Below are 27547 nucleotides of genomic sequence, written 5' to 3' on the forward strand. Positions count from 1 at the left end.
ATGAAGAACTTTACCCTTGGCTTTTTGTTTAGGCCTACCCTTGTCTTTAGGACCATAACAAAATGGCGTGATAAAAATAACGGAAGAAGATAGATATTTTTAAGTATGACCAAAACTATAGTGATCTTTTCGTAGCAAACATACAAAACTAATGCATATATATGCAATATTAATAATGCAATATTTACTGTGCGGTCTGTAAATATATTCTATGACCTGCATTTTTAGGGTGTCAATAAATAAATTTAACAGTCTAGATGCTGTCTAAATATGGTCATATTATAGGCTAATAATGCTGCATTTTGTTCAGTCCCTCTTCTTGGAAACACGCCACAAAGAGCATTTTTAAAAAGTGGCCATAATGGCTTCACCTAAATATGCAATTCAACATTGATGCATAGATATTTTCAATCGCCTACCTAAATCCTTTTTCAGATCTAAATCCTATTAAAATTGTATTAAGGGTTGTTGCTGTGAATAAAGTATCACAATCAAACTTGACTCCTGACCAGTCAAGACACAGACGTAGTAAGTAAGTAGCTGATAAAAACGAAAATATGCGCGTGGGGTTGCGCCCTGTTCACGCGCCGCGGCTACACATGCGTCAGTTGGAAGAGAAGTGCGCAGGGAACAACTCCAATGGCTCCTAAGTACGCACCAAGTCTGCGTTCCCGTCTGGCATCTTTGCTGCTTTTTCTGCAGATAGGGTTTATTGCCATATATGCATTTTACGGTGAGATCGAAAGCAATGTAAAAGTAGATGGGATTACCTTCAGCAACGTTTACCCAGGTAAGTAGTGAGTTTGGATGGGGAGGAGGGTGAGACAACTGGGGCTGGAAGGTAGACTTTTCATGTTTCATTTGAACAACTCATTAGTGAAAAATACATTTTAAGCTACTTCATATAGGTTCTTTAAAAAGCTACATAAAGTTACATACTTGAATCCAGGAATATGGGGAGGGGCTGCAGTTATTACTGTTGGGCATTGATAAGCTCCTACAGTTGCTGGTTCTTTAGGAGCAGATGACCTCGGTTGTCTCCTGAAAATTGAGCTGTCAGCTGAAATACAGCAGAAGTGACTGTATGAGACTGTATGGTGATTCGGCTATGGGAATTTCTAAAGCCTATGATTTGATTTCTCTTGCAGAGTTCCAGGATGTGAATGTGATGGTGATTCTGGGTTTTGGCTTCTCATGCACATTTTTAGTGCGGTGTGGTTTTAGTGGCTCTGGGTTCAACCTCCTTGCGGCTGTCATGGCCACCCAATGGGCTATCATACTCAATGGAATTGAGTCCTTGTATTACACAGGAAAGATCAGGATAGATCTGAGGAGGTAGGTGATCAGCCGAGGCAGTCCTAAATTTGATGACACCCATCTGTTTGATTTGTTCAGATCGCTACTGAATCAGTTTGTCCTTATACAGTATCTACAGCCTATGGCAAAAGAAAATGCCACTTAAATGCGATGTATTAAACAATATATTACAAACATAATATACATATTTCACAATTTCTAAGTCAATGGCTTTAATGTTTTAATATAGCTTAGTAGTTGCCGAGATGTGTGCAGCCTCTGCCCTTATTTCGATTGGAACCGTACTGGGGAAGACCAACCCTGCCCAGCTCATCCTCATGGCCCTGCTGGAGGTGTCAGGGTTTGTCCTGAATGAACGGCTCCTCCAGACTCTACTGAAGGTAAGCAACCTTAAATCCTGTGTTTCATCAGTTCTTCAGTACATGCTACGTTCTTATGTTATCCTTCTATTTGTTGGGAAGTTGCTCATAAAGATGTGTTCTAATAGGTCCGGCCTCTGAACAGCATCATGCTGCTTCACGTCTTTGGGGCCTTCTTTGGACTCATGGTGACCTGGATCCTGTATCGGAAAGGATCCGAGCAGCGTTTTGAAAAAGAGAAATTTGACCGCAAAACAGGATTATTCTCCATGTTGGGTAGTAGGCTATGTTTTTCTGATGTTATACTGCTGAATAGGGTTTGTAGGATGGTGCAGCAAGTGGGGTGGCTTACACCTTGCTAAAGCAGAATCTGAATAGAAATCCTCTGTTCTCCAGGCACTGTGTTTCTCTGGATGTTTTGGCCCAGTTTTAATTCAGTCCTTGTGGACAATCGTATTCCTGGGAGGAAGCTGGAGGCCGTGTGCAGCACCTACCTGGCCCTGGCTGTCAGTGCTGTGACAGCAGCTGCTGTGTCTGTGCTCTCCAGTCCCAAGGGAAAACTCAACCCGGTATGATCTGACACTTGATATGTTAACACATTATACTCTTTCAGATACAGAGTTGTTATTGGCTGCAGTGAAAGGACTCATACTTGTTAGCCAATTAAAAAAATAAAATAAAAAATTGAATCAGTACACTTAATACCAGTGGAGCTGATTTATAATGGGGTGTATATCTTCACTTCTCTCTCAGATGCATATGCAGTCATGCATCCTTGCTGGCGGTGTTGCTGTTGGGGTTTCCATGTCAGTGGTTCATCACCCATGGGAAGCCATGACCATCGGATTCACTGCTGCAGTTGTATCAACCATTGGACTCCGATATCTCAAGGTTCACCGCATGGACACATACTTCTTTAATTACATAATCTACACACCACAACTCCTCATAAACTCTTATTTTCCAGATACACATGCTTCTGGCATTCCACTGCCATGACACCTGTGCTGTCCTGAGCACACATGGACTCCCTGGTCTACTGGGATGGCTAGCACATCTCCTCCTACAGTTTAAACACTGTGATGATCACACAACGTAAGAATGCAACCGTACACATACACACACAAAAGGTACGACTCCCTTTGTAATTGGTCCATTGTTTCGTAGGGCAATCTGGTTTGCTGTATTTCACATTTGTACTCTTCTGATCACCATCACATCAAGTCTGACCATGGGAATCATTACAGGTGAGTCTTCTCTCTGGTAAGGTTTCTATTACTGTCTATCTGTAGCAACCGAATGCCATCAACAGTGACATTTGACACAACAAATATTTTAAGTTTTCAGTATTTTAGTGAAATCCAGGGATCACCTGAAGACACCTCTTTTTACAGTCTGCAACAATATGCAGGTTGACAACCACAGGTGTACATTACAACCGTATTATCCAGTATGTTTGCCATTTGTAAGCTTTCCTAATGACTTTTATGTCATTGGTTATAGGGGTCCTACTCAAGTGGAACTTCTGGAGACCGCCCCCAGACAAGAAATGTTTTGATGATCAGGCTTTCTGGGAGGTAGGCAATCACATCTTTATCTTCTTACAAGCAAACAAAATATCTAGCTGAAGATAATTCTATATCTGCACTGAAAAGATGCTATCAATTCTAATTGTATATAATAATACTAAAAAGTAATGCACTTGGCATTATTTTGTTTGGTTGTGCTATACCTTAAAAAGGTAAATTCATAAAAAACTGGACAAAATATTTTCATGTTTTGCAGTTTCCCCATCAGGCAGTGCGCAAGTAAGAATAGGAAGAAAGAAGTAGACCAAATCTGATCCTGGAAGTACAAACTATTTTTGCTGTTCATTCATGTCCATGTATATAATTTCATACAATAATTCTTACGTTTGTGCAAAGTAGTTAGTAGATGTTTTTATGTGTGCAAAACTGGGAAAAAATAAAAATAAATCAAAGGTTGAACCACAGAAGCATGAATGCAAGACTCATTTATTGTCAGAAACTGACCTCATGGTTTGGATGTTACACCTTCAACAATAAATCTGGATGACTGCAAGTTTCAGAGCTGACATCGTGTTATTTCAGGAAAAATACAAACAACCCCATATGGTTGCATTTGGTAAATGTGTACAGTATTATGACATATTGCCCTCAAAGATTTTTTGTATCATAATAATTTGTTATTTCCACTTAAGAGACTGTTCAAATTAAAGGGTGTCATAGAAGTAAGTATACCCAAAGGAAATGGGGACTGTTGAAGGAAGAAAGCTCCCAATTGTTTTATACACAAGTTGTAAACCATTATAACAACATGACTATACAGTCTGAGTGCAAATAGACACATTTCAAGATGCCACACTTGAAAATATTCAAACTTTCAAGGAATCTAAACTATGTGCTTAGTTATGATTTAGCCATTATACAGCAAACTATATAAATTAAACATGTTAATTTGAAAGCTAAAAAAGTTTATATATAAAGTGAATAACTGCTAAAGCATATTGTGTCATACAATATAGAAAGCAGAGTTAAACAGTGGACATAAAGAGAGACACACAGAGTCCATTACTGCCACAGATCCTCTGTACGTCCAAACTTGAAGACCAAACCCCTAATCAGAAGACAGGAAGAAAGTGTGAGAAAAGTGTTTCCACAAAATACCTGTGCTGAAGTGTCAGTACTGAGGATCATTAACTTACCCAAAGAAAATGAATGCATTTTGGAAGAAAATGGCAATACCAGGGTACACAACAGGCTTTTCTGCAAAAGGCAACATATTTACAGGTTACAAAATGAGGCTGCATTTATAATTTGACACAGTACCACATTTAGTAAATGTGTTCATGATTGGACTGTGCAACATTTTGCTTGCTTCATACAGCATATGTATACATATGTTACTGCATCATACTGGCTTCTTTTTAATATCTACAATTCTCAAAACACACTTCTGAGTTGCTCAATACTGGAAAATGCCTCTCTATGTCACACCCCAAAATTGATCACTGAACTGCTAAGCAAACAATCAGGACTTACGAGGCACTACGAATCCTCCAAACAGAATCCACATGGAGGCAATGAGGGAGCCAAAAGCCAGCATGAAGCCAAGGAAGAGCCACACTCGAGCGCCTGCAAGCAGAGATAAGAAAGGGTGGGTTACTGGGTGACTCGTCACAGCGCTTCTTTATGGGTTTGTGTTTTACTGCGTGTATGTTGTAATATTAATACAAGAAAACAGTCTGAAATGAGGGCGCAAGTACCGTAGAAACCAGATGTGACATTATTAAAATATCCAATGAAGAAACCCTCATTATAAAAAGGGAAATGGAGAAAGTGTATTCTATCATACACACCTGTCTGCCCTATGCAGCCTTCACTGTAGCTGTCTCCTCTCACCTGGCCATTTGAAACAGCATTGATCCTAGATGGGTCACATGAGATGGGAATTTTTTTTTATTACAAACATATCTGAAGCTACTTAGTAAGTTACTTTTACCTGATTGCCTATGTTGACAGACCAGAAATTACCATCAGAAGGTCCGCTTACTTGGCGTTTCAGAAGCTTTCAGCCCCAAGTCATCACCCTCCTCAGCAGATGGAGTTGCTCAGTTGTCATGGAGATGGTTTAGTTGTTATCATGTGACCTAAATATGGAATTTCAATCAGGTAACTACAGCTGTCTGTGAACACCGGACCACAATCGTTCGCAATCGTTCGTTTTCGCAGGTGAAAAACATCAAGGAGGCCATCCATCATCCTTGAACAGAGACAGGGGTAACGACCCCCACCTACGACGACCATGTGACTGAAACTCTATACCTAGGTCACATGATAACAACTATGCCATCTCCATGACAAATGAGCAACTCCATACCCTGGAGATGAGGCTTTAAGCTTAAAAAACACCAAACAATTAAACCTTGTGGTGAGAAGTTTTTTGGCAAACTGAAGAATCTAACATTCCTGTGGCAGAAACAGTCAACGAGTCTGCCTTACATGAGAAAGGCCACTGTAGCGATGACTCCACAAGTGTGATAGGCATGATGAAACTGTCCCTCATCAGGATATTTCACTGCTGCGTCGATGATGATCCACCAACCAGTGAAGAACTACAACAACAAAATCCACAGTTAGCCTGGGGACTTCAAAGACATGAACATGCATGTCAGCAAATGTGTAATAAATCTGCATCCTGATCATTTACAACAGGAGTTGCACAGCTCTGCATAAACTAATTATTAGCCCTCTGTAGCTACAGTCTATCTGCCCTTAACTGAGAAAATCAGAGACATACCAGTACTCCAGCAGCTATAGATGCGATGGTGTTTCTTCTCTCTCCCCAGTCCACATTGCACTCGCAGTCTCCGCACCGGATTCCGTCCAGAAAACCTGACATGACTCTGGGAAAGGGCGTTAGGTCCAACAATGCTTAAAAGTGAAAACGACATCAAAAACTTTATAGAAATACTCAGTCATCTCGACAGCACAAATGCTCATTATACAGTATGTAGCCTACAAGCCAAATTATTTTCCTCCACAAACTGATATTAGTACAAAAACAACGTATAGTTATATGTTTGTGTGCAATCGCTGTAACGTTACTGTCAGGATGATGCTCAACTCCCTGGGTTACCAAACACCAACTCCAGATTTTTACACTAAAGCCTTGTAACATCTATTCGACAGCAACGCTGTCGAGGTATCCACTTTATAGTTGTAAAAACATAGAATAACAATGTGTATTCATACAGTAACGTTAGATAAAAAACGCGGATGTGTCGTCGGATTCTTTTGTTCATCGCTTTGGCACTAGCAAACATTTCCTTGAAGGTTTCTGCTTGCTACGAAGTCGCTAAAAATAATAGCATAACTCAAACGACAACGGTAGTACCAAGCAAAAACACACACCCCAACAGCATTACTCGATTGTAATGTCAAATTCAATGGAATTCTTACCTTTTATTTTCGGTTTTTGATGTAGACCCCCTAGATAAATCCGACTTAGCAAACGAAAGAGCTCAGTCATGCACATGCGCAGTTGATCCACACCCATTTGATGAGGGAACCTCTGAGAGGCTGTTGATACTGGTGCCTTCAGGTGTTGTGGACAAAATGGGATTTTGTTCGATACTACAAGCACATGAACCACTTAAAAAGTAGCACATTTGGTATGCAAGGATATCAATACGTTAATCGACTTAGATGTGACAAGTGGGTAGTTCCACTTCGTAGTTGGTTCGTACTAAAAGTGATAAAGTATAAAACAACATACTGCATGCGGATTTTCTTTAGTTTAATAAATCAGTGCCCTATAAAGTAATGAATACATGTGCTACCTATGTTAAAAACACTAACCTAACTATACAGAACCGACTTCGTAGTTATTTTCTTCATTATTTTCAACGAAAATGCTTAAATTGCCGCACACAAGTGGTATTAACGGCTCATTCAATGTAAAGTACGAGCAAGCCACTAGTTCATGAATGAGCATTTTGTAGAGACAGTATGCTTTCACATTTACTTATGAAGATATTCCTTCATAACTACAACACATGTTGGACTCGGTCCTGAAAAGAATACACTAGTACATTTGCCACTAAACTAACACATATTTAAGCAAAGTAAAAAAAACAATAAATACATAAATATAATTCAAATAATATTTAAATAAAAGAGACACAAATATGAGAGAGGATGTTAAACAAGGGATTTATGTATGTTCTTGCCTTGTATATAGGCCTATGTGAATGTGACTGCTTGATCGGTGGTTCAGCAGTGTGGGTGTAGAGCAGCTAAATAAATGTTTAAAACATGCTGTTCATTGAAACTAAGGGAGAAAACATTACATATTTGTTATCTCAGATAAAACAACTTTCTAGACACAATCATCACAACATGTTCTTAGATCTATTAGTTTCCACCCCAGTATTATTGCGTGTCAAGATGACCTGTAGATCTACTTGAAGCTATTTGCTGTATGCTCTGATGGGAGATTTGTGCCTGAACCATCATGTGTGAGTCACATGGGACCTTCAGGCCTGCTGCTGACCCTTTTATTATTCACAAACTGTAATGCCTGCAACTGTAAACAGAGTACTATAGAGAACATATCTGGGTCTGTAGCATCTACTTTATTGTCGATGATTACATGGAGTAGACATTCATGACAAATATTGGAATATAAAGATGTCAAGTATCAAGTTAGTGGTCCATAAAAATATGTTTAGTATCATAATTTGAAATTAGCATTTAAATAATTGTACAACTACTTTATAGCTGATACATTTGAAAATGCCATGCAAGCCAATATAAATGACTAAACGTCAGATGGGCAAATACAAGATGACAATCGTCTTAAAAGACTCCAAGCAATTGCAAGGCTACAGATATGGACAGAATGATGACACCAAAGTATCCAATGTAGCCATAGGCACCATTCATCCTCTTGGCTGGATCTGAAATAAAACATAAAGCAGAATTATATGAAACAACAATGAATACAACCCACACAATACAGTAGATTCTACATTTGTTCATGAGGAAATGTTTTGGTCTGATTTTGAAATTCTGAACACCTAATATTTTGCAGATAATGCATTAAGTGACAGTGTATTACTTGTTCTAACACCAGTTGACTTGAACAATTACCATAATTTAGACCTCATCGATGTATCGCTCTCATATCTTTCATTATCTTTTGCTCATTGCTATCTTCTGTAAATGATTAAACAAAACTAGGTGAGGAGCAATGCTCAGGCAATCACTGTACTGTCACCTCTGTGACACCCGGACTGCAGCCTTTACACCTCTAATGCTACAATGTTATTCTGAGCATTCTTTTGTGGAAATTGTTAATGAATTGTTGTGAGTTAAATCCCTTACAAGACTGATAGGATTGGATTACAACAGTCAGTATTGGAGTAATTGCATCACCTACCTTATTGCAGTGGTAGATAAGAAGGTGGGTGAATTATGACCACAAGTCAGTGATCATTACAAAGCATAGCAGCTACCAGTACAAATGATTATACTTTGTGTTTTATTCTTTAAGAGCCTCTATACTCATAACTTTGACCCATGTACTTTTATATTATATTCAATACTTATATATAAATAACATTGGTCTGTCTTTTAATTGTATCATGTCAGCCTAGAAATGTGTGTAAAATCTATTTGACACATAAAAAGAATGGGTGAACTGAGTTAAGTGCTTTAGCCCTCCATTAAGTCTTTCCACATTACATTAACATAATGTCAGTCTTACCTCCTGTGTAGTAGCCCCAGGCATAGGAAAACCTGCTGGTCACCCAAATAGCCCCCAGCACAGATGCTGATAACTGAGATTATGAATAAAGAAAAAGAGAATTACAAACAGCTGGGAAATACAGGGGCGATACAGTTTGAAAATATGCTTAATCATTGTGACACTGACTTTTGGGCATGATTCTGTTATCTAGAGAGATCAGGAGGATTGCTTGCTCCTCCCACACGTCTGACATTATGTGTTGTAACAATTTTATTGGCCCTTCTAAGCCCAAAAGAATACATGCAACACACACACAATTTTTTTCCCACTCTTAATTACAAATAGCCACGGATTAGCCGTACCCGTATTTGTAATTAAGAGTGGAAAAATGACACATACCGGGTAGACAAGAGCTGCAATGGTCTGGAAGACAAGCCACTGAGGGTACACCTCTAGGGTGTTCTGATGTGCTCTCTGGATACAGTTGAACACCTGCTCCTTGTCACTGTACATAGTGGGATACTGCAAAGTGAGGCGGAGATCAAACATACGATAAATTAGCCAGAGAGACAAATTTAAAAAGCATCCAATACACTTATGAGCGCCCAGTATTTAACTTTACTCCCATTTGTTTTCATTATTTTCCACTAAAGTCACTAAAGTCCACTACCTGAACGCCGTACTTCTTCCTGGCACCCCCAACCTTAACTGCTAAATACCCCAGCATAATCCAGCTGTAGAGGTAGGTAAATATGACATATCCAAAGCTGGACGGTAATACAGTCAGGACGTCCATCTCTGCTCGATATATTGGCCTGTATTTTTCAGAAGACGGCGGCGAAAACGACACGATAGGCGACTTTGCTTTGTAGCCCAGTGCAGAAGCAGGAAGCAACAAAGTAAACTTACCTAAAAGATCGCGAGATCGCTTGCCTGCCGAGGTTATATTTAAAGGGAAATACCACCATTTTTTTGTTGCGCAATCAAGTTCAGCCCACATGCTGAAACGTGAACAATTTCTTAACCCGCTCAATAATAACAATAATAATGATACGCATCATCATCATTATCGTCACGACTTTAATCATTTTATGATACCTTAAAACATATAATTCAGACCATTTTTATGATCATACGGGAAACAGAATTACACTAATGCTGTGATGTCTGAAGTGTATGGATAAGGAATACCATTAATATCACGTATGATTAATTTCATTTTATTTTTCTTCAGTCAAAATAGATGGACGCTCAGGGTCCTTATCTCAAAACACGAATTAAAAAACGTTGTCCAAAATGCAGCTCAGTTGCCGCAAAGGAATAGCTCGCGTTTGGCCATAATAATGTGCACTGAATGGATTGCTTGTTCATGGCATTGCTTCTTCTCATCTCCACTCCACGCCAGGGTGCAACTTAAATATATAATATATGCACCGGGCTACTGAAGGCTACTGCATTCTGCAATGTATCCTATTTTCACAGATGTTGTTTTTTTTTTTTTTTGGAAAAGTGGATCCAAACACTTCTGCTTCTCTGCTGTTTGCCTGTTGTTTGACATATTAGATAATAAGGGCACATGCAGCAATGTCAGTTTTGGAGAATACATATCCTGGAAATTAAAAAGTAACAACTTTTCGGTCAGAGCGAATCGACTCCTTTCCTTCATACCAAACAGAGACATTGAGACAGTGAGCCGCTCAAAATAATCAAATCGTTCGGAACAACAGATGTCAATAAGTAAATCTGAAGCAAATGGAATAATCAAAAGAAACATCATTAAAGAGTAGCAGCACAGTTGGGATACAGGAAACACACCTTTATGCAGCACAGTGAGAAGTGGGCACCGTGAGGGCAGCTCAAAGGAGCACCAAAGAGGAGAACATCTTAACAAAGATGAACATCCCTCAGGATTATGTGAGCACTGTCAAATAGAGGACTCCGTGGAGAACGAGAAACATTAAAGAAGGAAATCAGGAAGCTTGGAGTGGAACTGAGTCTAAAAAATAAAACATTTGAATTAGGGTTAGGGAGGCTATTTCATTGTTTGAAAGAAACTGGGCTGTTCAAAATAATGTTGTGATCAGTGATTTAAAAATATATATATATGTAACAAACAATAAAAAAATTATATATCTGGAGATTTGAATTTTGTGAAAATAACAGTGATAATGTAATGTCAAAAAAATGTAACTAAATTAAAAGAAGGGCAACATTTGTCACCTAATATGAATGCATGAATTTTTGCAGAATGGTATTTGTTGTTCAAACAGGGAGTAGTTATATATGCTGTTTATATATATTATTGTTTGTTTGTTTGTTTAATTAAGGGGATGGATAACTCTGGTCCACACTCCAACATAGTAGGTGGCAGTAATGCACCTTAACGCTGGTGCCACCCGCCATAAAACGCACTAAAGAAGAAGAAGAAGAAGAAGAAGAAGAAGAAGAAGAAGAAGAAGAAGAAGAAGAAGAACAACAACAACAGATGAGGGGAATTTCGAGAGACGACACAAAGCCTGTTGCTCCACCAGCTTCGCTTTCATTTGAGTGACGACGACAGAAGGGTCAACTTCTAGGAAGAGACAACCATTGCGCTTTCACAAATACTTTTACTTCAACAAATTTGAGCATTTTTAAAGATCTATTCGTAAGTTATCGTCTCGTGATACATTTTAGAAGGCGACTATCTCGACATACATCGTTTATATCGACGTTATCAGAACAAAGGATTCAAGCCACAGTCGACCTGGTAAGAAATACAACGTCAGCTAGCATAACTTGTTTTGTGTAAACAGTTTATTTTGTAATATTGATGTATTGCTCATGTAATTGTAATCTTTATGTCAAAAGTCGGTTTTTAATCATGAGCGAAGGCATTGGATATTAAGTGATAACAGACGTTAGCACAAGCTAGTCAAGCTATCTTTAGCTTGCGTCATTGTGGAAATTTCCAGAACTCTACATTGAGCCGTTGCAGTTACACAGCGTTGCTTTGCTCGCTAGGGGCAGCACTGAGAAAACAACTGTTATGCAACAACAGACAGGCTTACACATAAACTGTGATGCATGTTACTGCTACTATGACTACAAGGGGCCATCAAGGTTTACTGATAACTGTAAGAAGTTCTTTTTCTTGAAATACTTATGCAGATTTTTGTTTCTCATTTCAGCCTGTGCCAGAAATCGAAAGAATGGCCAAGGGAAACGACTCACTCTCTGAAATGGCCCACGCTCGTCAGAGTGATGGCATCAGTGTAATCTTTGACCAGAAAAGCCCTGCCTCATCTCGCTCTCGCTCCCGATCCAAAAGCAGCCGTGGCAGCGGCCACTCCTCTGGCTCTGGCCGCTACAGGGGACGTGGGAGCCACAGGGGCCGTTACAAGTCTCCATCACCTTCTTCATCTTCTAAAACCTCGTCTTCATCCAGCAGCAGGTCCCGCTCTCACCCTAGGTCCCGCTCTCACCCTCGTTGCCACAGACATTCTTCCCGCTGTCGCTGTGATAACCATCACAGGTATGGCCGTGGCCGCTACCACCGCTCCCCGAAACGCCCCTACAGGGCCCACTCTCGCTCCTACAGCCGCTCGCCTTCTCCAGACAGGTACTCGCGTCACAGACACTCCAGGTCCCGCTCCAGGTCTTCTAGCCGTTGGAGCAGGTACAGGAGGGCTGCGAGCCGGTTTAGATGCAGGTTTCCCCGATCCCCATCCAGAACCCACAGAAGCTGCTCAAAGACCATATCTTCAGGACGCTCTGTCAGTTTGAGTTTGGATGGTAAGTTGATTGGATAAAACAAGGGAATAGTAATTACTCTGTATTTGTATTTATTGTCTACAGAGGCAGACTTTGACGTTGAATATTACATAAATGTTGAATTACATAACAAATTGAATCTTCTCTCAAAACTTGTTTGTGTTCCCCAGATAAAAGAGAACTCCTCAAAGCTGCAAAGGCCAATGCTATGAAGATCCTAGGAGTGGAGAAGCTGGAACTTCCTGAGAGTGTGAAACCAATCCTGTCAGAGCCATCGATGGAGTCCAAATGGGTGTCGCCAGAGACAAGGGTGAGACAAGACCCTGAAAAGACTCAGTCACAGGTGGGTGTCTTGAGAGTGAATGTCAGCTTCACATGGAACACACCACACACTAAAGATAAGGCTTCGTCACAGATTCTAATTCAAGTTATTTTTTTCTATCATGGACTAGATATAAATACAAGGTAAAGGGTGTTAAGAATTTTAGGGATAGCTAATAGTTTTTCATACCACTTGTGCATAACAGTGCACTGACCATTAATGGACACACATCTTTGACTGTACAGGAAGAATTATTATATTATAAAAGTTGATCCTAGCTGTCACACGATTTTCTCAAAGTTGCAACAAATATACAGTATATCAAGCACGGTGTAATGTCTACAGTTGTCTATTGATAAGCGTGAGGTCTATATGTTGTGTTGAATTTCCTGTGTCTTGTGTTAACCTTTGGACCCCTGAGGGAACACACATACTCTCTGTATTTATTCCTGTCTTCATAGATAACATGACAGTGGTCTCCTTCACTCATCGGCACCTGGGATTAAAGGGCTGTCATGTGACTTGGGTGACGACAATATGTGTTTGTGTGAAAGGTTAACTGAAAACTCTTGTAATGTTCACAATGTTTAGTTGAGCAACTATAGGTTTGCAATTAAAACACACACATATGTGGATTACCTCACATTTCGACATGATGCACACAGTCCATACAAATGCTAATTACACACAGATCCATAGATGATGCACAGGAAATTCAGATATTGTATTACACTGACTCCATTTCATGTAGATAGGCAGTAGAGTTTTGACATTACAAATGTATTTATGTTTGCAGTTGAAATGGGTCGTTATATAACAGAATCCTCCACTCGCTGATGGAGCGCAGGCGTGTGGACTGCGTTATAGTGACTATTCCTGTCAAGAGAACTAAAAACAGACGAAGAACTCCTCTCCGTATGTCAAAGATAAGTTGGTACATGAGCCGTGTGCTGAGGGGCTGGGAAACCTACGTCACCATCATTCTGCCACTGTAGACAGAGAAGACATCCTTTTTACTTTGATATTTTGTTTGTATTTTTTTGTTTTATTCTGTTTCAAGGTCTGTCCTTGAAGCATTCATTTAATGGTCAAGCCTAGCCTTTGACAGCAGGGGGGTGTGTGTGCATGAGAGCTGCAGTTTGTTGAAGCTAACACTTAAATAATTATCTATGCAATAGAAGTGCTTTACAGTATTAGTAATGGAAGCTATAATCCAGCTATATGACCTTCACAAACTGTCAAAGCTCACTCTACCATCAGTTTCACACGCATATCTAACTAGGTCTGTTTCTTTTTTCAGAACAGTGAGGTGGAGCCTGATGATATGTCCTGCTCAACGATGTCCCCAAAAAGGAAAATAATCTCTTTCAGCATTAATGTAAGTGACTTAAATTGCAGTTTCTTCCTGTTTGTCCTAAAGTGTTAATGTTAAAAACCAAAGCAAAGACTGCTTTACATCACCCTGAACATATATTGATGTGTTCTAACGTCTCTCCTAATCTTGTCCTGTTAGAATTCTGTGATCAAACCTACAGTGGCAGCTCCATCTTGTGCTAAGGTAACTCCAAGAGTGGACAGCCATGAAAGCAGGAAGCCCTATGGACACTGGGTTGCAGTCCAATCCTCCAACGCACGCAAACACACACTCGCCACATCACACTAGTGTGGCAGAGTACATGGACACTGTAAATATTTTGTACATTTCATGGTTGACGCTTTTTTTCAGATGTTAAAGAGTTAAGTGGGGAGAAGTGACGAATTCGTTCAGGTGGGATTATTTTTTTCCCTTCGTTGTGTATTGTGCTGTTCATGGATTCAATAAAGATATTTATTTGATAAAGTGGTTGTTTCATGTCCATTTTGTAACTAGTTTCTTAAATCACTGATATGCACTCAGTGACTCCATTTAGAGCCTGAAAAACTATTCAGGGAAAAGCTTTAATAGGCAATTAATCAGATGGTCAGTAGAAGGTTTCAGAGTTCCAATACTGACTAAAATCATGCATGTAGAGAAATTAGGTTTTAACTTCTTGACCAATAATGACAAGGTTAATTATTCATACAGGAATGCTCCTTACTACTTGCTTGTCAGTTACTAGAATAAAGTGATGGTGTATTCAGATATTCCAGTGGGGTACATTAATAAGTAAGGGTACATAAATGCACAATTATGTGCAGCTGAATGTATGTAAAATAAGGCCCAATTCCCAGTTTTTGTGATGCAGAGTCTTTAACTTGACAAACAAAATGCATATCCAAAAAGAACTAAATCACAAATGGAAACGATTAAGTAGCCACAATAGTGAGTACATGTACGAACAGGTAAACAGATCTGGAAGCTGAGAAAGACAACTAGGTGGCACATTTGTCTCACGGAAAAAATAGTTTGTTTCTTGGCCTTCCGTTGCCAGTTGCATGTTTGCCTCGTTTTAAAAGGTTTTATCCTACAGTCCAACCTAAGTGTGTGTGTGTGTGTGTGTGTAGATATTGCAATATTCCAGATATTGCTTTTCCTCTGACTGAGTACATGGACAAATAAGTCAACTTGGAAAATGGCTACAAGTCAGTTGCAATTTCTCTGATGACCACACAGTGTCAGTATTATCATAGGTCTGCAGAAACTCGTCTGTGCATGGGCAATGTTTTGTGAGATATTTAAAAGACTGAGGTTGATGCAGTACCCTGGTTCCAGACCTCTGAATCACTGCCAACATCTCCGATTTAAATGTGAATGAAGAGATACAAAATGGCAAGTCAGTGTGATTATCAGGCTAGTTCCAAAAGTAGATACAAAATAATGATACCAAGGTATCCATATACTGCTGTATTACAGTACTGAAGTGTTTAAAATGATACTTCAAACAACTCCACAGTAGAGACACAAGGTTCCTCATAATTTGTAGTGGACTCTGCTCTCTGGATCATGTTGTACAGTAGCCTTTTTCATGGAAGTCACAGTAGGAAAAGCACAAGTGTAAATAATAAAATGAATGATGGCTGAATTCCATTTAGCTTCGGGGTCCTGGTATAGTGCATAATTGTGCTTACTGGGACACTTGAATAGAACAGAGCGATTGTTAATGTTATTAGTGACACCTGTGTGCTCTTCCTACTATGACAAGTCAAAATGTCTGCTGAATAGCACCTGTAATAATGTATCAACCACTATCTAGGAATCACAGCCACACACAGAACTCTTTATTTTTTTGCATCTGGCACTCAGATGATCACCAAAACATCAATCACTATCAGCTGTCTGCTTCCACAACATGTTCCTTCTTGAGTAACTTGATACATTCTGCTGTTGTGGTGGCTGTGCTACTTAGCCTAAAGCTTGTGTGCATCTAGCTCGACGGGTTTTTGGCATATGCTAAAAAAATACTAGTGAATTATTGCTAGAAGGTAAGTTACCTATCAGGTGAGATAACTATCTATTAAGTGAGCAATACATTTTAATCCTCCCAAGATTTTCCAGACTGATATTCAGATACATGTCACAATCTGTTGTAACGAAAAGGTAAAACCGTTTTGAATGAGTCTGACTGCCAGACTGCGTGTCTCCTGCTGTAAACTGACCTGTAATTCTGATTAATTACTTTGATAGGAGATAAGACATGCAAACACATAACACAGTCAGTCTTGGTGGCGGCAGAAGAGATACTAGAGCAGGGAGGTGGTGCTGTTTAGTTGATGCACATCAGTAATATGCACACAAACAAAGCATAGTCCCCTCTAGTTTTATTTACCAGGCAAAGCAGAGATGACAGGTTTGTCTTGCCATCCAAATATGACACATGGAGTCATCATGTATGTTTTATTTTGCCACTTAGTCACTTGCAGGCTTTTGTGTCTATAGAAAAAAACCCTCAGTTATTTATCCAGTCATTTTCTTATGTTTACTAGACTTAGATCATACCAATTTTGCCTTACAGGGAACGCTTGAACTGGCAGTTGGCCTTGAAAGAATCAAAGTTGTCAGATAATCTGTGAGACACACAGTGAATTTATGTTGTGTTGTTCCTTATACAATTCCTAGCCAATATCCTCAGGCTAATCAGATAAGACCATACAAAAATATAACAATCATAAACCTGAACACTTAATCCACTCCCTAACGGCTCTAGAGCAGACTCCGATATCAAAGACCTCCCCTGCCCTTCATCAGCGAAACATAAACTTGTCATTGTATCTTTGCACACTATCCTGTGAGGATTAATAACAAAAATAAATAAGTTTGATTCACTTCAATGTTGGTTATGACTTTCCCATCACAAACCAATGTCCCTATATTCACACAGGCACAAGTTCAGAAATGGGAGACTTGTATGGGAACCTGTTTGCATGTCTTCTCTCTTCTCCAGTCACAAGGCTTTGCTGCTCATGTTGCAGCTTGGGGCAAGTTGGTTAAACTGAGATGTAGATGATAGTGGATAAATTGAATTGCCCTATTGTTGGTCCGTATTTCTATGTGCACCTACACTAAAACATTCTTCTGGCTGGCATCTTCTGCTAAACATGCCCTGAGGTGTGATGGTATTTCATTCTCACGCTCAAAATGTATCCATCATGAGACCACACGCAGTAAAACCGCAGAAAAACCAACAAGTGTGCAAGATAGCTGGATAACTGGAAGTGGTTTATTTAAAAAAAATAAATGAGAAGTATAAGCATAGTGTTGTTTTAACTTTTAATACTGTACAAAGGAACACCACACATTACATATCCTCAGCATGATTAAAAAAAAAACAAAACTGCCTGACAATACAGAGTCCATTTTAGCATTTTAATACACGTATTCTTGTTATGCAGCAAGTAATGAGAAGGAAAAAATAACATCCAAAAGTCCTAAATGAAGACAAAATGAAAGCAGTGAACATGTCCACTGAGGTGACTGGACCCACTAGACAGCCGTGCCTCTTTCCAAGTTTTGTTTGATCTCTGCTGTGTATTTGCCGTAGAACCGCTCCGCCTTCTTGTTGAACTTGGCATTCCTCTCGTTAATGTAGTCAATGTCTGCGTCGTCGTTGTAGGCCCTGCGTCGGCTGTACTTGGCGCGCTTCTCGATCCTGACAATCGCAAATAAAAGCAGCTTAGGGAGGATTTCATAAACCAGTATGGCCACTATCCATGGCATATCCAATAACAATAATTGGCTACAGGCAATATTTTGGGGGTGTGCATTTAAATTTTGGCAAGGAGAGTGGCGATGGAAAACCTAACACACACATACACACTCAGAGGAAAATACTGTCAATTTGTAAGCTCCCAGTCTTGATTCACTGTGTCTTCAAAGCATTGTTGTGCGTCATACCCTGGCAACTGAATCCTTGTCTAATGCCTCACAGTCGCATCTCTAACACAAGCCTTAGACTGTCTCAAATATAGAACAGCTCAGGGAAAGACCAGGGTAATCAAAGGTGAAAGAGACTTCTGTAGCAAAGATAAAAACTTAAAGAACCAGCTGAAGAACTAAACTGTTTGAAACAGCAGTCAGTTAAATGTGAGGGACACCGAAGGTACTGTTTGATTACTTTATGTTGTGACTTTATAGTGGCCTCTTTTTCATAAAGGTTTGCCAAACCATCTACCCACACACACTTAACAAAACACTTAGTATGGTTATTTGGGGTAACCACAGGACCATTTGTTTGACATAAGGCAATGTACATAGTCTGCCACGGTCTGACCAGGAGCTGTGCCTTGAGAAATATTCGGTTTATGGTGGTCCACAAGTTGCTGCCCCCACCATCTAAGCATCACTCCATGCAGATAATAATGAATTGCCTCCTATCAGATGCTTGCATCAGGATTTCCGCTCTAAGGCTGATTTCTTAAGATAAGCCCCGGTTCACACAAAACACCCCCCTCTTCCAAATTGGTGAAGTGGTCACAGACTCCTTCCACACATAAATTTATTACATCTGAGATAGTCTCATATTTCCAGACCTATCTGCACACTACGTTTGTGGTGTGCCAGTGCCGAAAAAGGACTGACTGAACCCGCTGCATTTCTGTGATACATAAAAATACATTTGGGTTGTTTGGCTTAAGCAACTCATAATTAGCAAGATTGAGGTCACACGTGCTTTTCCTAAATAAAGTCATGGGGGGGGGATGAAATTCTACGGAGGAACATTTTACATATGACTAATGACCTGCCTCATGTACAGTTCATTATTTTGTCAAAGTTCTCCATCATTAGAGATTAGAGCTTGTTAGCCCAGTCAAGTGCCTCTTGTTATTTCTCATTTGCAAAAGCACAGGGAGCAGAAGTCAAAGAGCAGTCAGTTAGTATGAAGGTTTATCATAGTGGTCTGCCCAGTGAGTCAGGCTGATACTTAATGGGCAGGCTCCTACTGTCTGTTTTGGAGTGACTTACTGTTTCTCAACATCTTCCACCATGCGGTCAATGCCGTCCTTTGTGGGCACATGGGTGCCGTGGATCAGGCTATTGGATGTGGGGTGGAAGTCCTCACCACTGTGGAGCACCAGCCAAGGAATTAGAAATACATAACCACAGATAATCATCATTTTAACATACTTAAAACTGACCTTTCGATTCCATCATTGTGATTATGGTAATCCTAATGAGAGAAGATGATGGGGCTTGAGGGAAAATGTGTCGGCGCATCTTCCACGGTTCTGCATGTGTCAGCCTTTCAGGGTGAAAAGCCTGCAGGCACTGAACTCTTCTTTGACCTTAGCGAGTGCCTAGCACTTTACAATCTAAATTATTTCGGAAGTGTGCAGCTATGTCAACACTAACCCCAGGGAAAATGTGGGGGTACGTAAGATGGCATATAGAAAATGCTTCTGCACATGTGATGCCTACACGATGGGTGAATTCTAAGATGATTACGGCGAGTAAATTGTTACAATTCATTTTACTTGACTAGAAATTTCACAGTTACGGTCTTAATAGCAGAGATGTCCTCATGTATCATTTTATTGACCCTGTTAGTGGGAATGCACAAAAATGCCTCCCATGTTGAGCTGTATGTCTATCTGGATAAAGTATTAGAAGACACAAATACAGTACTGTCACAGCAAAGGAAGATGGGACAGAGGCTTAACTCACCATTCCTCCCTCTGCCTCTCGTAGTTTTCCAAGTCTGGTCTAATTTGCTTGGTGAGTCTCTGGTACTGTCGGAATTGGGCCTCGGCATAACCTGCAGTCCATTGTGTGAGACGGAGAGAAAAAATTTGACTGGGTTATAATTACCAGAACAAACAGCAAGCAGGCACAAGATTAAGCAACACAACCTGCGGTTGGTTAAGGGGGACGAAGAGGCAACTCTCCTCCTCCCTTCCTCTCTTGAAGCCCCTCTGGTGATAATTTTCTCCCCAGAGGTTTTAATTCAGAGGAGGTTTTGATGCAACAGATGGCAGCCATATTTAGGAGACATAGCAAGTCTTTTTTCAGTAGATTAAATTGGGAGCAGTTTGAGATCATTAATATCCCAAGGGCTCCTTACATGCAACCAGTATTGCTTTTTACACTGCTGCTATGGAGGATTTAGGCAGCAACATTTCACTGTGAGATAAAGAAGTGGGGAAACTTCTTTCAAACGGTCACATGCCATGGCACAGCAGAACAGAATAGTAGACCAGAATCACGGTGTACCACTTGTTTCCTCAAGAGTACGCTGTATTAAATTACTATTTACTAAATGAATAGACTCAGGTTCTATAACGGGACAGGGGGGTTTACTCATGCCTAAAATAAAGCTGTTTGATCCAATCGCCATTTGCTGACGTGACTGTAAAATTCCAGAGTCAATACAATCAGTAAGTGACAACCACTTCAGTGTGTTTAACAATGACTGCCAACCTTGAACAGTTTGGACTTTCACTGTCCAACTTATAATTTTTTCCCCACTAGCCCACTTGGCCAGTAGATCACAGTTTTTTCCCCCAAGTACCCCTAAGTATGACAATGTACAGTAGGTGCAGTATAGTATAGTGCAGCATAATTATACTGATGTGATGAAGTTACTGATGGGGAGGCGGAGTAACAAGGTGTGTTTCGTCCGGTTGGCTTTCTGCCAGAAAGGCCAGAATTATCAAAAGATGGACGTAGAGTGTGTCTGATGTTGAAAAACTGCCACATATCCTTACATGGCCATCATCAGTACTTGTCATTATTTGCAGAACTGTTCTATGAGAGTAATCAAAGATGGCAGCCTTATTGTTTCTCCTACCACCACAAGGTTGAAATGTGTGTGTGCATGCTGGTCTGTGAGACTAAATAGGAGCACAAAATAATGTAAGTGCAGGAGGCTGTGTCATTATTCCTCAAACATATTTGTTGGTTAAGGTACTGGTCAGATATGAAATACGATCTAGGAAGATGAATGCGTTTAAAGATGGCAAAACACTGTATTTCACTGTACTTGTACATGTGACAATAAACTTGAACTCCACAACGGTTTCTAATACTAACAGACACAGTTATCACAGTGCCAACTATTTTATCTTTCATCACAATAGTTGAGGTAAACAGCAGAAATACAGCATTCACTTTACAAAGTAATCCACCAGGAAGGTGTGGTTGCATGTCTTTGATTGGCCAGTGTGACGCGTTACATTACATTACAACGAAAGTTGAGCCAGGTTCAACATTTTTGCCTGAGCCCCCTGCGTTGGCACCCCTGCTACGTCGGCAGACTGGCTCCATCCAAATGAATGAGAGGGCTGTGGGGTTATTTTTTCACGCTGGAATGAATAATGTCTGAATGCAGCCTTAGTCAAGTTCATCAGAGAACAATACACCTGTGTGTTATATTTCTGAAGATCAAAGAGTACACTGCAAACAATCCATGTGTGTCTCCACTGGAGACCCTGCCACCAACCTGCAAATCCTGTGTCTGGGTTCTTCTTCTTTTTCTTCCTCTCCCACCGCTCTGCATCGTCAGCAGTGATCTCCAGCAGTTTCACTCTGTCATAGTTCTCCCCTCTGGCAGCACATTCCTGGAAGCCAAATATTTGTTTTATTAATAAACACAAAGCAATACTAAATGTATCTGACTCTTTGATTTGATATTTCATGAGTAAATTGTCCCTTGGGTTGAGTTTGTGGCAATATTCAAAATGATTATTCTCTTGGAGGGAGCACTAATATAAAATCTAGGCTCTGAATGTATGCATGAAAATGGCGATGCAGGTACGAGAGAGCCACGCATAAGGAAATCAGGCAGCACAGCAGGAGTCAAACAGGTATAAGGAGGTTGATGCACTGTGCTCTTTGGTCAGTGGTCCCCTAGCCATGTATTAAAGTAAAAAACAACGTGTGAACAAAATATTTTGTATAGTGATTAATGTGCTACCACAGCCCTTTACCTTAGTCAGTGCAGTTTTACTTTTTTTTTATCCCCATGGCACCCCTCCTCTAAGGACACCTATCCTTAGCAATAATTTGATGGTGCTTCAGCTTCACCACAAGTGTGTCACAGGAGAGAAATGAAACATACACGATTGGATAGCTTTAAGTCTACAAACTTGCTACTTGTTGACACTGCAACTCTGTCTGATCTGTGTTTCATGGCACCATACATTTCGACAATCGGATTCGATATCTTGTCATGATCATGCTGAATATGTAGAGTACTATAGAGTTTATGAATACTAAATTTAAATACCTTTTTCTTTTGATCTTCAGCGAGTTCCCACTCCAGTCGGGCTTTCTTAGCCTCCCAGTTAGAGGGGAGTTTCAGTCTCTTGTCCTCCTCCACAACCTCCTGGTGATTGAGCTTGCGTGCTTCATTCTGCAGCGGAAATAACACATGATGACATGTTGTACAAGCAGCTGCATGCAAGTGGGTCCATCAGAAATACCCATCCAAGCACCTAATGACTTGGGGCAGAGCATGTACCTAAACATGATTATTTCTAGGAGTCAAAACAAATATTTCTTGAACTGACACAAAAACATTAACAGTGCTTCTGGTGTTAAGTGTTTTTCACAGCTTTGTGTCCAGCTTGTCACCACCTCATAGCCAAGTAACTTAGTGGCAACACTAGAAAGGTTTCTGTCTATAACGTAAATATGATTTAATCAGGTAAAGGTAAACAACTCACCCGTTTGAAATGTAACTCTCGAAATTTTCGTAGTCTCGCTTCTCTCTTCTGGGACGGAAGAGTTTCAGTCGGTTCCTCTCCAGTGGCTGTAGCAGACTCCTGAAAATAACGACAGTTACCACTATCTATTAAAAATACGACAATAAAACGAGACTATTTAATGGTTTAAAGTGTTTTCTATCACAGACAAGATAGCAGAACATATCTATCAGAAATAGACAGCGAAGGGAAAAAGATATCCCGTAGTCTGTGACTAGCTAACGTTATGTTGCACTCGCTAACAACGGTTAGCTTAGCACAACTACACGAGATTGTAAACAAGTGTGGAACAGAAACACAACCTCCGCCGGCAAAATGAAACATCGCCTTCAAAGGAATCATACTGATCGACTGTAATCTACCTACATCAAATAAATTGGGTAATTTGAACTAAAAATAGCGAAACTACTAACCTCGCTACAGGACGCCATTGTTGTGATAACGTTACACGGAGGAAGAAGACAGGAAGTCTGACGTTGATACCGGATATTACGAAAAGGATAAACGTAAACGGTTACATTTTATTATTTGGTCAGAAAATGTTTAAATAAATAAATGTATATTTTGTGGGAGAGCCCATCTCTTCCTCCAAATATGACTGAATATATTCAGTCAAGTTACAACAAAAAACTTTCTACAGCCGTTTTTTTAAATTAGTTTTGTCCAATAAGATCACCATAGTTTTTTCCTCTGAACTTGAATATTTTTCCTTTCTTTTGATTTCACAAATACGTCACTCATCAATCACTCATTTTCATCATAATCACAAAATTACAACACATCTATATTTAATCTCCAAATGATTTACTTTTATTCATCATATATAACATCAATTCCGGTTTTGACCATTGTTTTCAGTGACAACTACTGATGATGGAAGGATGTGTGGCAATTTTTCAAAATCAGATGCATCCTATGGTCCACTTCCCATGATGTTAACACTCTGTAAGATGAGATGCTGTCATGCTAAAAACATTCCGCCCATCAACCCATGGCCTTTGCAGTCATGAGAATAAAATTCTGTAATGTGAAGGACGTTTTTACATCTTTTCTCTCTCAAAGAGCTGGAGGCTTTTCCATGTTGAACAGATGATATTTTGTAATTTACCACAACTCCTGTAGTTGTTCTTTGTCTTATTTTAGACTTTAGACTTTCCAGGAGTGGACATAGAACAGGAACTGATGTTTATAAAGTCTTTTCTGGAGTTAGTCTATCTGACAACTGGCAATCCTGCTGCAGTTTAGTGTCATCAGACTCAAATTACTAAACATAAAAGTTTATATTATCACAAGAAACTCATAATTATTTGCTGCAATGTTGCATCAATTGTGTGCATTTTAGATTTTTTTTATCATGCCACCATGGAAAAAGTAATTGCCAGGCATCTTGTATTTTACAGTGAAGTCCTTGTGTATCATTTTAAACCAGGCCATCTTGCTTCCTTTTGAAATTTAAATTCATCGAAAAGTACTGCTAGACTAATGGAAACTGGCACGACACACACAGACAGCAATTATGAATATGACTGGAGGTTACACAATGAGAGGCATGAAAGGTCAAGCATAAAGTCATCAGTGTGCCACACAGAGAGTCTGTTTAGACTTGCCTAAACTCAATTGTTATGGTCGTTTTTTGCTGCAGAGAAATGGAATCTCAATGTATTACCAATGCATCTTGTTTTTAGCCACAAAAAACACAAGTATCAATCAGGGCCTTGGAACACAACCTAGGACCTCCAAATATGATTCTATGATCTGATCAGAAGACGAAAGTAAACACTTTCAAGAGCCATTTGAACATGTTTGACTTGCCAAAATGGATGTGCTCCCTGTTTGATTGCATTATACTAATAGAGCTCTTTTGGAGGATGTAATTAAGTGGAGTTTATAGTCTTAGATTAAAGCATCCTCTAGATCACAGGCAATGTTAATGGAGTGATGCATTTTCACTGGAAACCAGATGGGAGCACATCACAACAGAACAAAACATCATTGGCTATAGTAATGGGCAGGGCTCTATTGAACTATTGCCATGCAAAAGAGAAAACATCTTCAAAAAAATGACTCTCAAATGAGTAAGAGAGAGAAACAGTAAAGTAACCGTCAAAAAGAGAATGAAGCAAATTAGCATTTCCTCTGTGTTTAATTCAAATTTACAATGGCAGTGTGCAGAACAACAGGAACAGAGACTTTCAGAGTAGTATATAAGACTTTTAAATTTCCAGACATCAATGCAAAATGAGCAGTTTACAGTGTGTCTTATGGGTGTGTTCTTTTTCTTCAATAATTGTTAATCTCTTTGTTAATGTCATCCACACATCCTTTATAGTTATTGTATAGTTCTTAGTAGCTCAAAGTATTCTCATATGTTAACTAAACTCCCCTCAGGGTGCACTGACTCACTGCCCTGGAAGCGCCAACATGTTTTGCTTGGACAGAGCTGGCTAGCAAGAACTTATGTTGTAACTTCATGTTTAATGTTCATGGCATGTATAAACCCAAGGTACCGTATAGTAGCTTCTATTTCAGCGACAGTTAATGGGGATTTAAATAATTAAACAGTGTTTGGGGACCTGCTACACAGAACATAGATTATAGTTGACATCACTCAAGAGAATATCGAATACAGGAACATCAGGATCTGCAGTATGTGTGAACATGACTATACGTTTAGGCACATATTGTAACAATACTCTAGGTTTGGTTAAGGCAAAGAAAAAGGAGTCTTTCTGTTCATTCCTGTGCCAGTGCTTGTCATGGGCCCGACAAAAGCTTCATAAGTTACAGTAGAGATTGGTTTGATCTAAATTTGAAATCCAAAACTGGCTTTGTGACAGGCAATGTGAGGATTTAAGCAATGCTGTCATTGCCATTTAAGGCATACTGAACTTTAGTGCAGTACGACGTGGATCTCACATGTGTAGGGGCCACCCAAAAATGCTGAACAGCCACTCCTCAATATTAACTTTTCCATTCAGGCAAATCAGGCCTGAAATAGAGTAACATTATATCTGCAAATAAATTGCACTTTAGGGGCACATTTATAAATACAGAGCAGACCTCACGGTGCTTCATAACAGTCTCCCATTAATCAAATTGGACATGATATTAGTTCAGTTTGCTACATGCTGTGAATGAGATGCCATGTTGTTTGTACACAAGATATACATTTAACTGGCACTGTTATCTTGCTCTTAATATGAGTTCCTCTCGATAGCACATGGGGGGGGCAGCGCCTTTGCTGCGCAAGCAGCTGCTTCACATCTGGAACTTAATATAAACATCATGGCCAATAAAATCATTCCATTTCCTTAATTACTATTCCTGTCATTTCCGCACTAAATGAAAAGTTATTAATTCAGGGCCAACACAAACATGCTTCTCCAATACGAGGAGCTACTCCTGAAGCGTCGCCACCCTGACTACAGGCCGCTGTCACTGGACTGGAACCACAAGCTCCTGCCTCGCTTTGCCAGTGTGTGTTTGTGTGAATGTGTATATGTGAGTGTGTGTATGTATAGGGAACAGAGACCAAGGCGCTGCAGACATGAATGGAACACAAGATGGCGTCTTGTTTTCCATCTCATCCAAATGTTCCCACTGGTGCCAGTATAACCATGACAGGCACAACCCGTCCTGTTTCATCTCCCTCCTTCTCTCTCCTTCCTCCTCCTCCTCGCTGCACTCCTGCTCTTGTTCTTTTGCTGCTTCTCTGTGTGTTCAACACATGCCCTGCCACCTTTTTCTCCACCCCATTTATACTACTGTTGTCCTACAACCATTCTCTCCTTTGTTTTGTTTTTTTCCCTCTGACATGCCTCCCAATCCTATCTAGTCCATGTTGGATTGCTGGTTGGCTTGTTAATGTAACATTTAGGGTGATGATAAGACTTTGGAGTGTTCAGAGAGCATTTGTCTGTACTGTTGCCAAAAGAACCACAAATACTTACTGCAGCTCTACATGTTCTAAGGGCGAAATAGCAATCTCTCACACGGTCATATGTCATCAAGCAAATTTTCAGCTCAAACATTCCTCACAGCACATCATTATCAGCCATCTCTAGTAGTCAAAATGCTTCCCATTGATTTCAAAGCTGCTGCTGCTGCTGTTAGACATATCCAAAGGGCATGGATGAATGGAGTGAATATAGAGCTATTTGAAGGGGAGGTCTTGTAAAACGCCACACACCAAAAGCATCTTTGTGTCAGCACAAACGCCAATGTATGTGTTTCCTTTTTGGGCTTGACTCTAATTACTATCTTCCCCGTAGGCAAAATAATGCCAACATCATGTAGATCATGATGTATGTGATTTTACACGGTACTAGCAGCTCTGATTCCAACTGAAGCTATCCCTAGGCCAAGAGAGGAAGAGGATTTGGTGAGCGACACATATACTTACACTAAA

General features: G+C 39.9%; 5 protein-coding genes across 7 annotated transcripts; 2 read left to right on the forward strand and 3 right to left on the reverse strand.

The window, feature by feature from the left end:
• Nucleotides 1–572: 572 nt before the first annotated feature.
• On the forward strand, nucleotides 573–3669 carry rhd (Rh blood group, D antigen). Its single transcript, XM_044167913.1, has 10 exons — nucleotides 573–790; nucleotides 1149–1335; nucleotides 1547–1697; nucleotides 1805–1952; nucleotides 2073–2245; nucleotides 2430–2567; nucleotides 2644–2771; nucleotides 2844–2923; nucleotides 3180–3253; nucleotides 3462–3669. The coding sequence occupies exons 1-10, from the start codon at nucleotides 640–642 to the stop codon at nucleotides 3486–3488; spliced, it is 1257 nt and encodes a 418-aa protein (XP_044023848.1). The 5' UTR covers nucleotides 573–639; the 3' UTR covers nucleotides 3489–3669.
• A 4-nt stretch (nucleotides 3670–3673) lies between these two features.
• tmem50a (transmembrane protein 50A) lies at nucleotides 3674–6816 on the reverse strand. Of its 2 annotated transcripts, none has more exons than XM_044167923.1 (7): nucleotides 6659–6816; nucleotides 5997–6102; nucleotides 5699–5811; nucleotides 5056–5123; nucleotides 4739–4831; nucleotides 4402–4462; nucleotides 3674–4313 (listed from the first exon to the last, which is right to left on the reverse strand). In XM_044167923.1, the coding sequence occupies exons 2-7, from the start codon at nucleotides 6096–6098 to the stop codon at nucleotides 4268–4270; spliced, it is 483 nt and encodes a 160-aa protein (XP_044023858.1). In that variant the 5' UTR covers nucleotides 6099–6102; nucleotides 6659–6816; the 3' UTR covers nucleotides 3674–4267. The 2 variants fall into 2 exon arrangements, with proteins under 2 accessions (XP_044023858.1, XP_044023857.1); XM_044167922.1 differs by having other exon boundaries at nucleotides 5997–6130; nucleotides 6659–6786.
• Nucleotides 6817–7814: 998 nt separating this feature from the next.
• On the reverse strand, nucleotides 7815–9850 carry mgst3b (microsomal glutathione S-transferase 3b). Its single transcript, XM_044167920.1, has 4 exons — nucleotides 9619–9850; nucleotides 9348–9470; nucleotides 8967–9039; nucleotides 7815–8157 (listed from the first exon to the last, which is right to left on the reverse strand). Exons 1-4 carry the CDS (start codon nucleotides 9742–9744, stop codon nucleotides 8057–8059), a joined length of 423 nt encoding a protein of 140 aa, XP_044023855.1. The 5' UTR covers nucleotides 9745–9850; the 3' UTR covers nucleotides 7815–8056.
• Nucleotides 9851–11361: 1511 nt separating this feature from the next.
• Nucleotides 11362–14863, forward strand: rsrp1 (arginine/serine-rich protein 1). 2 transcript variants are annotated; one of them, XM_044167914.1, is made up of 5 exons: nucleotides 11362–11697; nucleotides 12119–12722; nucleotides 12872–13044; nucleotides 14324–14401; nucleotides 14537–14863. In XM_044167914.1, exons 2-5 carry the CDS (start codon nucleotides 12140–12142, stop codon nucleotides 14684–14686), a joined length of 984 nt encoding a protein of 327 aa, XP_044023849.1. In that variant the 5' UTR covers nucleotides 11362–11697; nucleotides 12119–12139; the 3' UTR covers nucleotides 14687–14863. The 2 variants fall into 2 exon arrangements, 1 of the variants encoding a protein (XP_044023849.1); XR_006374694.1 differs by lacking the exon at nucleotides 14537–14863 and having other exon boundaries at nucleotides 12872–13577; nucleotides 13820–14366.
• A 2833-nt stretch (nucleotides 14864–17696) lies between these two features.
• syf2 (SYF2 pre-mRNA-splicing factor) lies at nucleotides 17697–23668 on the reverse strand. The gene is made up of 7 exons (XM_044167924.1): nucleotides 23553–23668; nucleotides 23101–23199; nucleotides 22662–22787; nucleotides 21876–21993; nucleotides 20102–20192; nucleotides 19403–19501; nucleotides 17697–18089 (listed from the first exon to the last, which is right to left on the reverse strand). Exons 1-7 carry the CDS (start codon nucleotides 23568–23570, stop codon nucleotides 17924–17926), a joined length of 717 nt encoding a protein of 238 aa, XP_044023859.1. The 5' UTR covers nucleotides 23571–23668; the 3' UTR covers nucleotides 17697–17923.
• Between the last annotated feature and the right edge of the window lie 3879 nt (nucleotides 23669–27547).

This window comes from Siniperca chuatsi, linkage group LG15 (assembly GCF_020085105.1).
Source record: "Siniperca chuatsi isolate FFG_IHB_CAS linkage group LG15, ASM2008510v1, whole genome shotgun sequence".
NCBI lineage: Eukaryota > Metazoa > Chordata > Actinopteri > Centrarchiformes > Sinipercidae > Siniperca > Siniperca chuatsi.